The sequence below is a fragment of the Emydura macquarii genome, unplaced genomic scaffold, assembly GCF_026122565.2.
Source record: "Emydura macquarii macquarii isolate MOO-44397 ecotype Brisbane River unplaced genomic scaffold, CSIRO-AGI_Emac_v2 contig_3287, whole genome shotgun sequence".
Taxonomy (NCBI): Eukaryota; Metazoa; Chordata; order Testudines; family Chelidae; genus Emydura; species Emydura macquarii.
Window position 1 is genome coordinate 1321261 of NW_027133424.1, and position 13836 is coordinate 1335096.

At 49.8% G+C, this 13836-nt stretch overlaps 1 protein-coding gene across 1 annotated transcript in view; it reads right to left on the minus strand.

The window, feature by feature from the left end:
• The window catches only part of LOC137142969 (P-selectin-like), a 47543-nt gene that overhangs the window by 6830 nt on the left and 26877 nt on the right, over window positions 1-13836 (minus strand). Inside the window, exons 8-16 of the mRNA XM_067532522.1 lie at window positions 10765-10950; window positions 8872-9057; window positions 8408-8593; window positions 7688-7873; window positions 7060-7245; window positions 6596-6781; window positions 5984-6169; window positions 4789-4974; window positions 888-1073 (exon numbers count right to left, since the gene is read on the minus strand). Coding sequence (XP_067388623.1) covers window positions 888-1073; window positions 4789-4974; window positions 5984-6169; window positions 6596-6781; window positions 7060-7245; window positions 7688-7873; window positions 8408-8593; window positions 8872-9057; window positions 10765-10950 — 1674 coding nt within the window. The remainder of the gene's footprint in view (window positions 1-887; window positions 1074-4788; window positions 4975-5983; window positions 6170-6595; window positions 6782-7059; window positions 7246-7687; window positions 7874-8407; window positions 8594-8871; window positions 9058-10764; window positions 10951-13836) is intronic.

Sequence of the window (13836 nt, forward strand, 5' to 3'; positions counted from 1 at the left end):
GGAAAATATACAGCAGCACTATAGAAATGAACGGGATGCCCTCGCCTGGGATGCTGTGTGTAGTGCTGGTCACCCCTAGTGATATCTCCGGAACAGAGAAAGGCAACAAGAGTGATAAGGGGCCTGGGAAAACTCTCACAAGGAGAGAGACTGAAGAGACAGGTATTGTCACCGCAGAAAGGAGATGGATAAATGGGGACCCAATAAGAGTGGCCCAGAGAAGGTACTGGAGAGTGTTCTCCCAGTCTCATAGCACAAGGAGACATTCAATGAAAAGGAAAGGTGGCAAATTCAAATCCAATATAGTCACTATGATCGCACAGCACACAAACGTGCTGGTGGTACTCTCACAGATGTCAGGGCAGAAGCGTCTCATGGCTCAGCAAGGGATTTGCTGTCAATACAGATCACAAGAGGATCTGGAGTTGTAACAGCAAACGCTAAATACAGAGTCTTGAAGGGACAGATGTCCTCTTGCTTGAGCCGACTTCTAACATAGTGGTGCAAAGCACCCCACATTTGCCTGATCTAGGGCTTCTTGCACCTTCTCCAGCAGCATCTGGTGCTGACTCTGGTCAGAGACAGGATGCTGGGTGGGGTTGATGGATGTGGTGTCTGACACTCGCTGGCTACCCTATGTTCCACCTTCTAGTGCTCACAGGTTTCACCCAAGTGTGCAGCTTTGTGAAGGATTGTAATTATTAGTGTCCCAAAGAGTCCTGCTCTGCCTGTTACCAAGCCCAGCCTCACCCGCCAGCCCCTAGAACTCCTTCCTCACTCTCCACCCTGTCCTTCTCCACATTCACCTCTTGCCGCTGTCCTACAAAGGGCTTGCAAGGGAAAAGCGCTGCTCCACATGGGAGCTAGAGCGCAGCAAAGCAACATACCTTGGCAGGCAGGCATCTTGTTTGACCAGTGCCCGTCCGGCTGGCACTGCACATGGCTCGTCCCATTGAGGAAGTAGCCCTGAGTGCAGTGGAAATGGCACATTGACCCATAGCTGAAGGGTCCCAGAGGATGGGAGCAGTTCATGAGAATTGGTTCTAGACCCCTCAGCTGCGGGCATTTCATGACTGGAATAAAGAAAACAAATGATGAAATGTTCAGACCCGTCTGGCTAAGCTCAGCTGTAAATACTGCCATACACAATGCAGCCATTGCCAACCTGGGAAGACAGCCCATCCTCGGCACACCCCAGTGGGCGTGGGATGCAGCAGGGATGGACCAATAGCCAGACCTGCCAGACTGATAGGTCTCACAAGGTAACTGTGGGGGGGAATCATCAGTGCGAGCATGCAGTGTATGCCTCCGGCTAGGGATCTGTAGCTAGAGACACCGGCTAAGCACATCTTAATGTCTGTCTCCACTGCAGTCAGCGGAGCACACCTAGACATACCTGAGCTAGCTCTGATCAACCTCAATGTGGCTAGATCAAAGCTAGATCAAGTAACAATAGCTGCAAAGCTGCGGCAGCAGGCCAGCTACGCAGGCTAGCCCTACCCTCCCCCCGCCCAGGGCTCTGCCTCAGCTTCAGTGCTATTGTTACTCGAGCTATTGTTACCCGACCTAGTTTTGATCTAGCCATCCGGGCTTCTGTCCAAGCTTGGAAGTCTACGCAGCAATGAAACAGCCCTGCAGCCCGAGCCCCGCGAGCCCGGGTTGATGGGCACAGATCAGACACAGGTATCTAGTTGCTGTGTAGACACTCCCACTGCGCTCAGTCAAAGCCAACTCAGGTATGTCTACATGTGCTGCAATCCCACCTCTGATTGCAGTGTAGACATACTCTTTGTGTTGAACACCACTGGTCCTGAATACCAGCCTGCAGCTACTGGGGCAGAATGCTTCCTCTCCAGGATGCTGCTCAGACAGCAGTGCTCCCCCTGGTTGTAGAGAGCAACCCACCCCACAAAAGGAAGTAGATTTTCTTGTAGCCCAACTGTTTAAGTCAAACTCCTGACAATAAAAATTAGGGAGAATTCTTTCTGTGAGTGACTTTGGACTGAGTTGCTAAGTCTGCACCAGCTTCTGATGCATGGTGACATAGCAGAATAACAAGTCTCTGTCCTATGGGATCTCCTCTTTCTTCACTGAGAAGCTATGGTTCATTCAGCTCAAATATCACCCCCTGCAGCTTTAAACAGAGAGGAGGGGCATTAAAAAACAGAAAGGGGGAATACTAGGGAATGAAATCCCTGCGGTAATGATGGCACCTACAGACGCTCTCTGAACACGTGTGTGTGGCACATATGCCTTGTAACACTCAGAAGGATACAGATAATTGGGATGTCGATTGTGTCAATTAAGTAGATTTTCCAACTGAGAGGTGACATTTTGTAACTGAAATGGCTCTCGGTGCTTTTGAAATTGCTTTATCTGACTAATGAAGGAAGAATAATATAGAACTAGACGTGACAAAAGGCCAGGCTGAGATGCAATGGAACTCGAGGAAATTTCTGCAAACTCTTGGGATATAAGCAGCCCAAAGAGAGCAGCTAACTTTGAGGAATGTTTACGGGGTGTGGGACAGAGCACTGCAGTGGTCAGCTTTGCTGGCCAAGCACTGGCAGAGGTCTTTAGAACAGGGAGAAAGTGGCATGAGTTTCTGAGGATTGTAACAACCTCCTATCCCCACAGAACTACCGCATAATCACTGCCAGACCAACCAGTGTTGCCATTGACTATCAGAAGGCTTAATTCTGTTCCCTGAGAAACATCCCAGTTAAGTTGACTGCAGTTTAAGTAACCACTGAACCATCATAATGCTGTCTAAGAAGTGGCCAACAAGCAGAAGGTAAAAGAAATTGTGTGCGCCTCAAGGAGGTTTGCTAGTTCAAACAAAAAATCATTTTGGTGTTATTCCGCTGACATAGCTGGAGACAGAGCAACCACTACATGTCTCGGGCATAATACAGTGTATCATGCTCACAGAAACACTCCTGCTTTTTATCTTTCTGCATCTGCAGGGTGCTATAGGGCAATACTGTGGCAGTCCCATCTGCTGCACTAATTGCTACACCTGACTCCACATTTTCTGATCCCTGTTCTGAACTAGGATCAAGCTAGCATCTCATGTTTTGAACTCAGTCCATCCCTGTGATACCAGAGAAATTCCCCAGACTCCATTTCGTATCGCTGACCACCATTTGAAACAAGCAAGAGTCACTCCCCCATTAGGTGAAAGCTGCAGGCCACATAACACTAAAAAACTAGGTTGGCGGGAAAAGCACTGTGAGGTAAATGGAAGTAGGGGAAAGGTCAGCTGAGGTAAACAGCATAGAATTGGCAGGAAAACCAAAGTAGGGGAAAGGTCAGCAGATCACAAGGCGGCAGTGAATGGGGATGTTTGGGATGTTGGCATGAGCATGTGCAGTAACGATCTGACTGAAAGAGTCTAGAAAGTTCTGACAGGCCAGTATAAAAGTCAGTGTGTCAGCAGGCAGCCGAGGGTTCGGAGCTGGCAAAAGCAGAGAGCTGAGGCAGTCGTGGAGAGTACGTACCGGAGGAGAGTCAGATGGCTGGATGATCATTGGAAAACGAGCTGACAGAGAAGCAGCAGCAGCAGCAGAGGGAGTCCTGCCACTGACGCAAAGTCAGCAGACAGCTCAGCCTGTCAGTTATAGTTATAACACAGTATAGCGTTAGTGTGTGTATGTGTATGCCTGGTTAATAAAGATGTGTGTGTGTGTTGATTGGGAAAAGAATTGATATGTGTAAAACTTAAAGTACATTTTGCTGTCAGTGATCTGCATGAGACCGGCCATCTGTCACAAAGCATGGCCACTGAGAATCATTTCCAACTGAGCGACAATATGGTTCAGGATGCTCTTTAACTTGTTCTAAGGGATTTAGAACATCAATAAGGGATTGGTGTTTTATATTCTTATTGTATCAAGGATTATTATGTGCATCAGTAAAAAGGTGCCTTGTTTTGGAAAGAATATTGCTTGTGTCAGTTGTGTGTCAAAAGGCTGTATCTGTGTCCTCAGCGGGTAACAGGTCCGAGCTGTTCTGGGGAGTTTCTAAAACAAGCAAGTATTTCTTTGGCCACCCTGGAGACCCATACCTTAGGAGAACAGATTTTTTAGTAGGTGACTGTTTTGAAGAAACCCTTGGTAAACTCAGGAGGGGGCAATAGGTGAACAGTTCTGGTAGTACCCTAAATCTGTTTTTGGGGTAACACCTGCTGCACCTTCCCTCACTTCCCAGGACAGCCCAGCTATTGAGGCAGCTTGTTCAACCCCTGGGAGGGTTGACGCAAGCCCCACATCAGTCCCACTGCTGATGCAGGAGTGGTGATTATGAGCTCTTTCCACAGGTATAACTGACACACACCTCTGGGTGCCAAGGAGACTCGGGCCCTGTGTCTATGCTGCTAATCTTGGAATAGTAGATCCATGTAACAAACAGTGACACCATGCACTATGCATACCACTGTGTTTTGGACCCAGCTTTGATGAAACTGAGCTTTTAAAGCACATTCGATTTTTTTTCTTCCCCCCCACCTTATGTTGCGTGCAGTGGCAGGGGCAGAACTGGGTGCCTTAACTGTGCATTTCTTACCTCAACAAGGATAGACTTCTTTTAAGTTTACCTTTAACTCTGAATTTCATTCCATGGCTGCCCCAGGTCTAAGGATTCTGTCCCCTTGCTCCCAGACCATTATACACAATAGCTCTCTTCTCCAGAACTCACAAAGATCTTGGCTTCTATGGAAAGGGCACCTAGTATCACACCAGCTCCACAATACACACACTAGACACCCCAGTATTAGTGCTGTGCCTCTACCTTCACAGAGCGGGGGATGCCCTGTCCATTCTCCCAGGGCCGTGCACTCCAGCACATCCGGTCCATTCCGCACAAACCCCATGTCACAGGAAAAGGTGCAGGTGGAGTTGTACATGAAGTCTCCATGCCAGTGAGAGCAGTTTAACTGGCCCCTCTCTGGAGCTGCCAGAACCGGGCACTTGACAGCTGGAAAAGTAAAGCTCAAGTCTTTAAGAAAAAAGTCTGGATGTGTCAGGGTTGGTTGCTAGGGGGTGAAACACCAGGGGAATGGGCTGATGGGTAACGAAGTGCCAAGGGTGTGTGGGTGCATGAGTGTGGGTGCTGGGAGTATGGCCGTGCCAGGTAGACAGGCTGCTAGAGTTGTTGCTTGCTTGAGCTGCAATGTGAGGTGGTTGGGGTCAGAGGCCTCTCGAGCTACAGGCAAGATAGGCAGCTGCCTAAGGCAGCAGCTTTAGCCTGGCTGCCCCTCCATCATGATGGAAGGGTAGCCAGGCCAGATTTGAGTGGCACTGCGATCTTGTGCACCAGCTTTCAATGCCACTAACTCAAATTTAACTCAGGTGCCCTCTTCCCCCTACAACCTGACATGACTGAGGGGCAACCAGGCCAAACCCACCGCCCCAGGCCTACAAGGAGGGCGTGGCCCATTGAAGTTTTGCGTAGAGTGGCAGATTGTCTTGAACAGCCTCTGGTTGGGGTGCTCTGGTCAGTGGCATGTGAGGCCAGGTAAAATGACATGCCAGAGAGAGAGGTAATGCCAGACAGGGTGTCAGCTAACGGGGTGTGAGTGGGTGGCATGCCAGGAACATGGAATGGTGGATCGTGAAGGCAAGATACCATGTGTGTGCTAAGAGGCAAGGTGCTGGAGGGTTGAGTTAAAAAGGCAGTTGTGCTGCCAGAGAATGCATCCCATTTACACACACTTCGCACTGGTGTAAATGGCAGCACAAGGGGCAGGGCAATGGCAGACCAGGCCTATTGTATCCCTTTTACACAACTTTCTCTCTGTAAAGCTTTTCATTCCATGGCTGTCCCAGATGGAAGGATCCTGTCCCCTGACTCCCAAACCATTCTACACAACAGCTCTCCTCCCCATCACAGGCAGAGATCTGGGCTCCTATGAAGAGGGTTCCTGATATCACACAAGCTCTAAAACATACTCTCTAAACAACCACAGTTAATGCTGTGTCTCTACCTTCACAACGCGGGGGACGTCCTGTCCAGTCTCCCAGGGCTGTGCACTCCAGCAGGTCTGGTCCAATTAGCACAAACCCCATATCACAGGAGAAGATGCAGATGGAGTCATACGTGAACTCTCCATGCCAGTGAGAGCAGTTTAATTGTCCCCTAACCGGGGTGTCCAGTGGTGGGCACTTGACAGCTGGACATGCAAAACACAAGTCTTTAAGTCTCAAATGGAGGGCTTGGGTCAAACTGCCCTTTTGCCTCACCCCTGGGCAGTCCCCTTGGAGTGGTGGGGTCTTTTGGAGAGATGGTGCTGGTGGGTGAGATGCTAAGGTCATGGATTGATGGGTGGCGCAGTGCCAGGATGCAGGTTGCCATGTATGAGATAAATGACCTTAGCCCATTGTCTCCTTTTTACACAACTTTCTCTCTATGATGCTTTACATGGCACAGCTGCCCCAGATCAAAAGGTCCAGTTTCCCTGCCTCCCAAACCGTTATACACAATGGCTCTCCCTCTCAGAATGGGCAGAGAGCTGGGCTCCCATTGAAAGGGCAACTGGTATCATATCAGCTCAACAAAGGACACTCTACACACCCCATAGTTAATGCTGTGTCTCTACCTTCACAGAGTGGGGGATGCCCTGTCCAGTCTCCCAGGGCTGTGCACTCCAGCGTCTCCGGTCCCTTCCGCACAAACCCTGTCTCACAGGAGAAGGTGCAGGTGGAGTTATATGTGAAGTCTCCATGCCCGTGAGTGCAGTTTAGTCGGCCCCTGCTCGGGGTGGCCAGCGCTGGGCACCTGATAACTGAAATAGCAAAGCAGAACTGTATTGGTTGCTCCACAAGATCTGCAGCAGCCGAGAATACTGGAAATCCTGGCCTTTGCTTCCATTATTGCAGCAGCTACAGAGTTTCCCCTGAGTGCTCATGGGCATTCTAAATCCTGGGTTTAACGTTTCCTTGATTTGTTCTGTGATTTCAGACATTCTAAGGCCAGCTCAGCGTTATTCTCCCCAGAGCTTCCAACCAGGTGAGCAGAAGCAGCTTCCTAAGACAGTGCTGCAGCATATAGCCTGTACTGTACCTTCACAGCGTGGGGGGCGCCCTGTCCATTCTCCCAGAGCTGTGCACTCCAGCACGTCTGATCCATTCCGCACAAACCCCATCTCGCAGGAGAAGGTGCAGGCGGAGTCATACGTGAAGTCTCCATGAAAGTGAGAGCAGTTTATCTGACCTCTTCCTGGGGCAGCCAGCGCTGGGCACTTGACAGCTGGAACAGTAAAGCACAGATCTTTAAGGCAGAAGGCTGGAGGTGTCAGGGGTTTGGTCTTTTGATGGTGGAGGGTGAAGTGCCAGGGGAATAGGCTGAGGACTGATGAAGTTCCATAGGTGTGTAGGTGCATGAGGGTAGGTGTGGAGGCATAGGGTGCCAGAGACGCATGTGTTAGGTGGTGCAACGGTTACAGTGGGGGTTTCAGACACCCGAACGGTATGCCATGGGTGCAGAATGAAGTGCTGGGCTGTTAGTGCCACAGGGGGATGAGGTGCCATCATAAGTTGAATGGACAGATGCCTGGGGGTTGTAGTCCCAGAAGGGCAGGGTGTGGGGTGTGGTAGTGCTGATGCCTGGCTCCTACAGAAAGGCTGACTGGTATCACAGCAGCTCAGCAAAGGACACTCTACACACCCCATAGTTAATGCTGTGTCTCTACCTTCACAGTGCGGGGGACGCTCTGTCCATTTTCCCAGGGCTGTGCACTCCAGCATCTCTGGTCCCTTCCGCACAAACCCCATCTCACAGGAGAAGATGCAGGTGGAGTCATACGTGAACTCTCCATGCCAGTGAGAGCAGTTTAACTGGCCCCTCTCTGGAGCTGCCAGAACCGGGCACTTGACAGCTGGACGTGCAAAACACAAGTCTTTAAGTCTCAGATGGAGGGCCACTGGCAAATTATCCCTTTTGCCCCATCCCCGAGCAGTCCCCTTGAGGTGGTGGGGTCTTTTGGAGAGATGGTGCTGGTGGGTGAGATGCCAAGGTCATGGACTGATGGGTGGCGCAGTGCCAGGATGCAGGTTGCCATGCATGAGATAAATACTGAGATGCTGGGGGGATGAGTTGGGAGAGGTGTTTGCTAGGGTGTGTGACATTCATTTTCTAACTTTGCACTGGTGTAAATGGCTGCACAAGGTGCAGGGCAATAGCGACCCTAGCCCATTGTCTCCCTTTTACACAACTTTCTCTCTATGACGCTTTACATGGCACAGCTGCCCCAGATCGAAAGGTCCAGTTCCCCTGCCTCCCAAACCATTATACACAATGGCTCTCCCTCTCAGAACGGGCAGAGAGCTGGGCTCCCATTCAAAGGGCAACTGGTATCATATCAGCTCAGCAAAGGACACTCTACACACCCCATAGCTAACGCTGTCTCTACCTTCACAGAGCGGGGGATGCCCTGTCCAGTCTCCCAGGACTGTGCACTCCAGCGTCTCCGGTCCCTTCCGCACAAACCCTGTCTCGCAGGAGAAGGTGCAGGTGGAGTTATATGTGAAGTCTCCATGCCCGTGAGTGCAGTTTAATTGGCCCCTGCTCGGGGTGGCCAGCGCTGGGCACCTGATAACTGAAATAGCAAAGCAGAACTGTATTGGTTGCTCCACAAGGTCTGCAGCAGCCGAAAATACTGGAAATCCTGGCCTTTGCTTCCATTATTGCAGCAGCTACAGAGTTTCCCCTGAGTGCTCATGGGCATTCTAAATCCTGGGTTTAACATTTCCTTGATTTGTTCTGTGATTTCAGACATTCTAAGGCCAGCTCAGTGTTATTCTCCCCAGAGCTTCCAACCAGGCGTGTAGAAGCAGCTTCCTAAGCCAGTGCTGCAGCATATAGCCTGTACTGTACCTTCACAGCGTGGGGGGCGCCCTGTCCATTCTCCCAGAGCTGTGCACTCCAGCACGTCTGATCCATTCCGCACAAACCCCGTCTCGCAGGAGAAGGCGCAGGTGGAGTCATAGGTGAAGTCTCCATAAAAGTGAGAGCAGTTTATCTGACCCCTGTCCGGGGCGGCCAGCGCTGGGCATGTGACAGCTGGAACAGCAAAACAGAAGTGTATAAGGGGGTAGGTCCACTGGTATTGGAGGGTAAAGTGCAAAGGGAATCATCCAATGAGGGGACAAAGTGCAATCGGCATGTCCGCGTGCAAGGGTGAGTGCTGGGGGCATGGCATTCTGGGGGATGTGGTGCCAGAGACATCATGTGCAATGCTGGGATTTCAGACCCTGGGGTGGCATGCCACGGAACTGGGTGCTGGGTGGTGAAATGCTATGTGGAATGAGGTGCTGGGGTGCTAGCACCTCAGGGGAATGAGATGCCATCATGGGTTGAATGGATAGGTGCTGGGGATGTGGTGCCAGAGGGGCGAGCTGTCTGGAGGGGGTTGTGCTGGTGGGTGGGGTGTCAGGAGGCAGGTGGTTGGTTGTGTCGGGGGGAAGGTGATGGTAAGAGAAGCCAGGGGATATAGTGCCAGGGGTTGCGGGGCTTCCACTTGGCACTGGTGTAAATGGCTGCACAAGGGGCAGGGCAATGGCAGACCAGGCCCATTGTATCCCTTTTACACAACTTTCTCTCTGTAAAGCTTTTCATTCCATGGCTGCCCCAGATAGAAGGATCCTGTCCCCTGACTCCCAAACCATTCTACACAACAGCTCTCCTCCCCTGCACAGGCAGAGAACTGGGCTCCTATGGAAAGGCCACATGGATCTGGTCAATTGGGAAACAAAGAAATTATGAGTAATTTATATTAACCTTTGCAGATAGCTTTCCCAATAAAAAAGGTGTCCATACACAACATGCTGGGGAAAGGATGTGGCTAGACATATTAGCTCAGGGGAACAGAGTTTGATCTGGAAAAGAGGACCAGCAACCTCAGTCTGCAGCACAATAAAAGAACATGTCTTTAAGATGTTTCACTGGTACCTCAGCCTAAAAAAAAATAGATGGAATGGGGATAATGTTGGCGAAATTGTGGTGAAAGAGATTTTATGCATATATGGTGGATACATCCAGTCATTAATGAGTACTGGGATGCAATCCATAATCCAATATCACAAGTGGTTGGATATTTATTACCAAAGGATCCTTTGGCAACACTCCTGGGGCTTCCTAGTGGAAACAGTCACACATAAGGAAATTAAAAATGAATCGCTTGTCTGCTAGTAGCTGTTTGGCTATCGGTAACCTCTCATTGGAAAAAGAAAAATAGCTCAAACTTGGAGGATGGTTGAAAAACACGGGAGGTTGTGGCAATGGAAAAATTAACACACCAGTTATATGCCCAGCAAAATAGACTGAGGACAGATAGATATTTAGGTATTTGGTTACCTTTTATTCAGTACTCAAAGTACATTTACCTGCAAAAAACCCAGCACACCTGTCCAATTTTTTTAATGTTAATATTTGATACACATACCTCACCTGTTAAATATATGTATATAAACATTTAACTAAATTTAATAAAATCACTAGAAACAAGATAGCTATTCTAATGATGCTCACTCTGTAATATGGTAACACCCTCTTAAATAGAAAGATCTGATGACTATATTCCTGTACAATGTCTCTTTAAATGAAAGTTCACTGTTCTAATCATTATTTTGTTTCTGATATTTACATGGCAAGGATTTGTGAACTTGTTATAACTTCCTGAATATATAGTGAAAGAAAGAAAGAAACCTGGGTATCACATAAACTCCACCACATATTCTCTGGACTACCAAACTTAATCTTTGTCTCTACCTTCACAGCGCGGGGGACGCCCTGTCCATTCTCCCAGGACCGTGCACTCCAGCATCTCCGATCCATTCCGCACAAACCCTGTCTCGCAGGAGAAGTTGCACGTGGAGTTATATGTGAAGTCTCCATGCCAGTGAGAGCAGTTTAATCGGCCCCTGCCTGGCGCAGTCAGCACTGGGCACGTGACAGCTGGAATAGTAAAGCAGAACTATACTGATTCCTCCATGAGTTTTCTGTGAGGGTTCACGGAGCCTCTAAATGTTGGGTTTAACATTTTCTTGATTTACTTTTCAGTTCCATAAGTTCAGACATTCTAAGGGCAACTCTGTGTAATTCTCCCCAGAGCTTCCTACCAGGGGAGCAGAAGAAGTCTGCAAGGAGAAGTCTCCATGCAAGTGGCAGCAGTTTAATAGGTCCCACCTGGGACTTCCAGATGGAGCAGCAAAGTTTAATTAATAAGGCAGAAGTCATGGTGCTGGGAACAGGCAGTACTAGGGGAGACGGTTGATGGGAGGGGGAGTGCCAAGGTGTGCGGGTTATGGTGGTAGGTACTGGGCAATGGGCTGCTGTGAACCCAGGATCTCTGGATGCCAACTGAAAGAGGGAACAAAGGGGATGAATGGGGTTTTCGCAGTGATCACCTGGGTCAGAGATATGCATAATAATTCACCAAATGGTAACGTGAGGTCTTTACCAAGAGCCAGTAGCTCACTGGACATCCTAGTCTTTGTGCAATGTACGTGCAGATAATAGAATCATATCATAGAATCATAGACTAGTGCTGAATGGGACCTCTGGAGGTCATCTACTCCAATCCCTTGCTCAAAACAGGACCAACCCCAACTAAATCATTCCAGTCAGGGCTTTGTCAAGCCGTACCTTAGAAACCATTAAGGACGGAGATTCCACCACCTCCCTAGGTAACCCATTCTAGTGCTCCACCACCCTTCTAGCAAAAAAGATTTTCCCAATATCCAACCTATACCTCCCCCACTGCAACTTGAGACCAACTAGTTCTGTCATCTACTACCACTGAGAACAGCCTAGCTTCATCCTCCCTGGAACCCCACTTCAGACAGTTGAAGGCTACTATCAAATCCCCCCTCATTCTTCTTTTCTGCAGACTAAACAAGCCTAGTTCCCTCAGCTTCTCCTCATAAGTCTTGTGCTTCAGCCCCCTAATCATTTTTGTTGCCTTCTGCTGGACTCTCTCCAACTTGTCCACATCCCTTCTGTGGTGGGGGGCAAAAAACTGGTGTGGCGAGGTGGGCCTGTTTTGCCCCGTGGGTCTGAGCTCCTTACAGCTATGCCAGTGGTGTGGCTGGGTGGGAGCAGGGGGGGAGGGGAGGGGAGGGGGGCCCGGCCCAGTCCCGCCCTCTACCCCAGACCACGACCCAGGGACCCTGCGAGGAGTAACCTCAAACAACGTAGTCCAAGGGCTACTACCTTCCCTGGGTCGCTCATCTGTAGCCTCCCCTGGCTTGTGGCTCTCCTTCAGGCTCTTTGGGGCCGGCGTCCTCTGGCCTTGGTTGCACAGGCTCCTTCTTACCTCCCGTGGCTGGGTGCTCTCGCCACACCCACACTAGCTCCTCCACCAGCTCCACACCTTGCAGCAGCTCCGCTCTGCTCCTCCACTAACTCCACACCTTGTAGCAGCTCTACTCAACTCCCTCTCAGCTGCCCCCATCTGCCTGACTGGGAGGCTTTTAACTGCTGGGGCAAGCTTCTTGATTGGCCCCAGCTGGCCTGATTGGCCTAATTGGCCTGGAGTGGCCACAGCTGGATCACCCAGGGAACAAGGATTTGCTAAGCCTGGGGCTGATATATATGCCTTCCAGCACCCTCCTATAGCCGTCAGGGCTGGCCCCGTTACACTGGACACAATACTTCAAATGTGGTCTCACCAGTGCCGAATAGAGGGGAATAATAATTTCCCTCGATCTCGTGGCAATGCTCCTACTAATGCATCCCAATATGCCGTTAGCCTTCTTGGCAACCAGGGCACTCTGCTGACTCATATCCAACTTCTTATCCACTGTAACCCCCAGGTCCTTTTCTGCAGAACTGCTGCCTAGTCAGTTGGTCCCCTGTCTGTAGTAGTTCCTGGGATTCTTTTGTCCTAAGTGCAGGGTTCTGCACTTGTCCTTGTTGAACCTCATCAGATTTCTTTTGGCCCAATCCTCCAATTTGTCTAGGTCACTCTATATCCTATCCCTACCTTCCAGGGTATCTACCACTCCTCCTAGTTTAGTGTCATCTGCAAACTTGCTGAGGGTGCAATCCACCCCATCCTCCAGATCATTAATGAAAATGTTGAACAAAACGGGACCCAGGACTGATCCCTGGGGCACTCTGCTAGTTACCAGCTGCCAGCTAGACATTGAGCCATTGATTACTACCCATTGAGCCTGATCTAGCCAGCTCTCCATCCATTTTATAGTCCATTCATCCAACCCATACTTCTTTAACTTGCTGACAAGAATACTGTGGGAGACTGTATAAAAAGCTTTGCTAAAGTCAAGGTATATCATGTCCACCACTTTCCCCACATCCACAGAGCCAGTCATCTCATCACAGAAGGCTATTAGGTTGGTCAGGCATGACTTGCCCTTGGTGAATCCGTGTTGACTGTTCCCAATCACCTTCCTCTCTTTCAAGTGCCTCAAAATGGATGCCTTGAGGACCTGTTCCATGATTTTTCTGGGGACTGAGGTGAGGCTGACCAGTCTGTAGTTCCCTGGATCATCCATCTTCTCTTTTTTTAAAGATGGGCACTATATTTGCCTTTGTCCAATTGTCCAGGACCTCCCCCAATCACCACAAGCTTTCAAAGATAATGGTCAATGGCTCTGCAATCACATCAGCCAATTCCCTCAGCACCCTGGGATGCATTGCATCCGGCCCCATGGACTTGTGCATGTCCAGCCTTTCTAAATAGTCCTGACCCTGTTCTTTCAGCACTGAGGGCTGCTCACCTCCTGCCCATTCTGTGCTGTTCAGTGCAGTAGTCTGGGAGCTGAGCTTGTTGTGTGAAGACAGAGGCAAAAAAAACATTGAGTGCTTCAGCTCATTGTT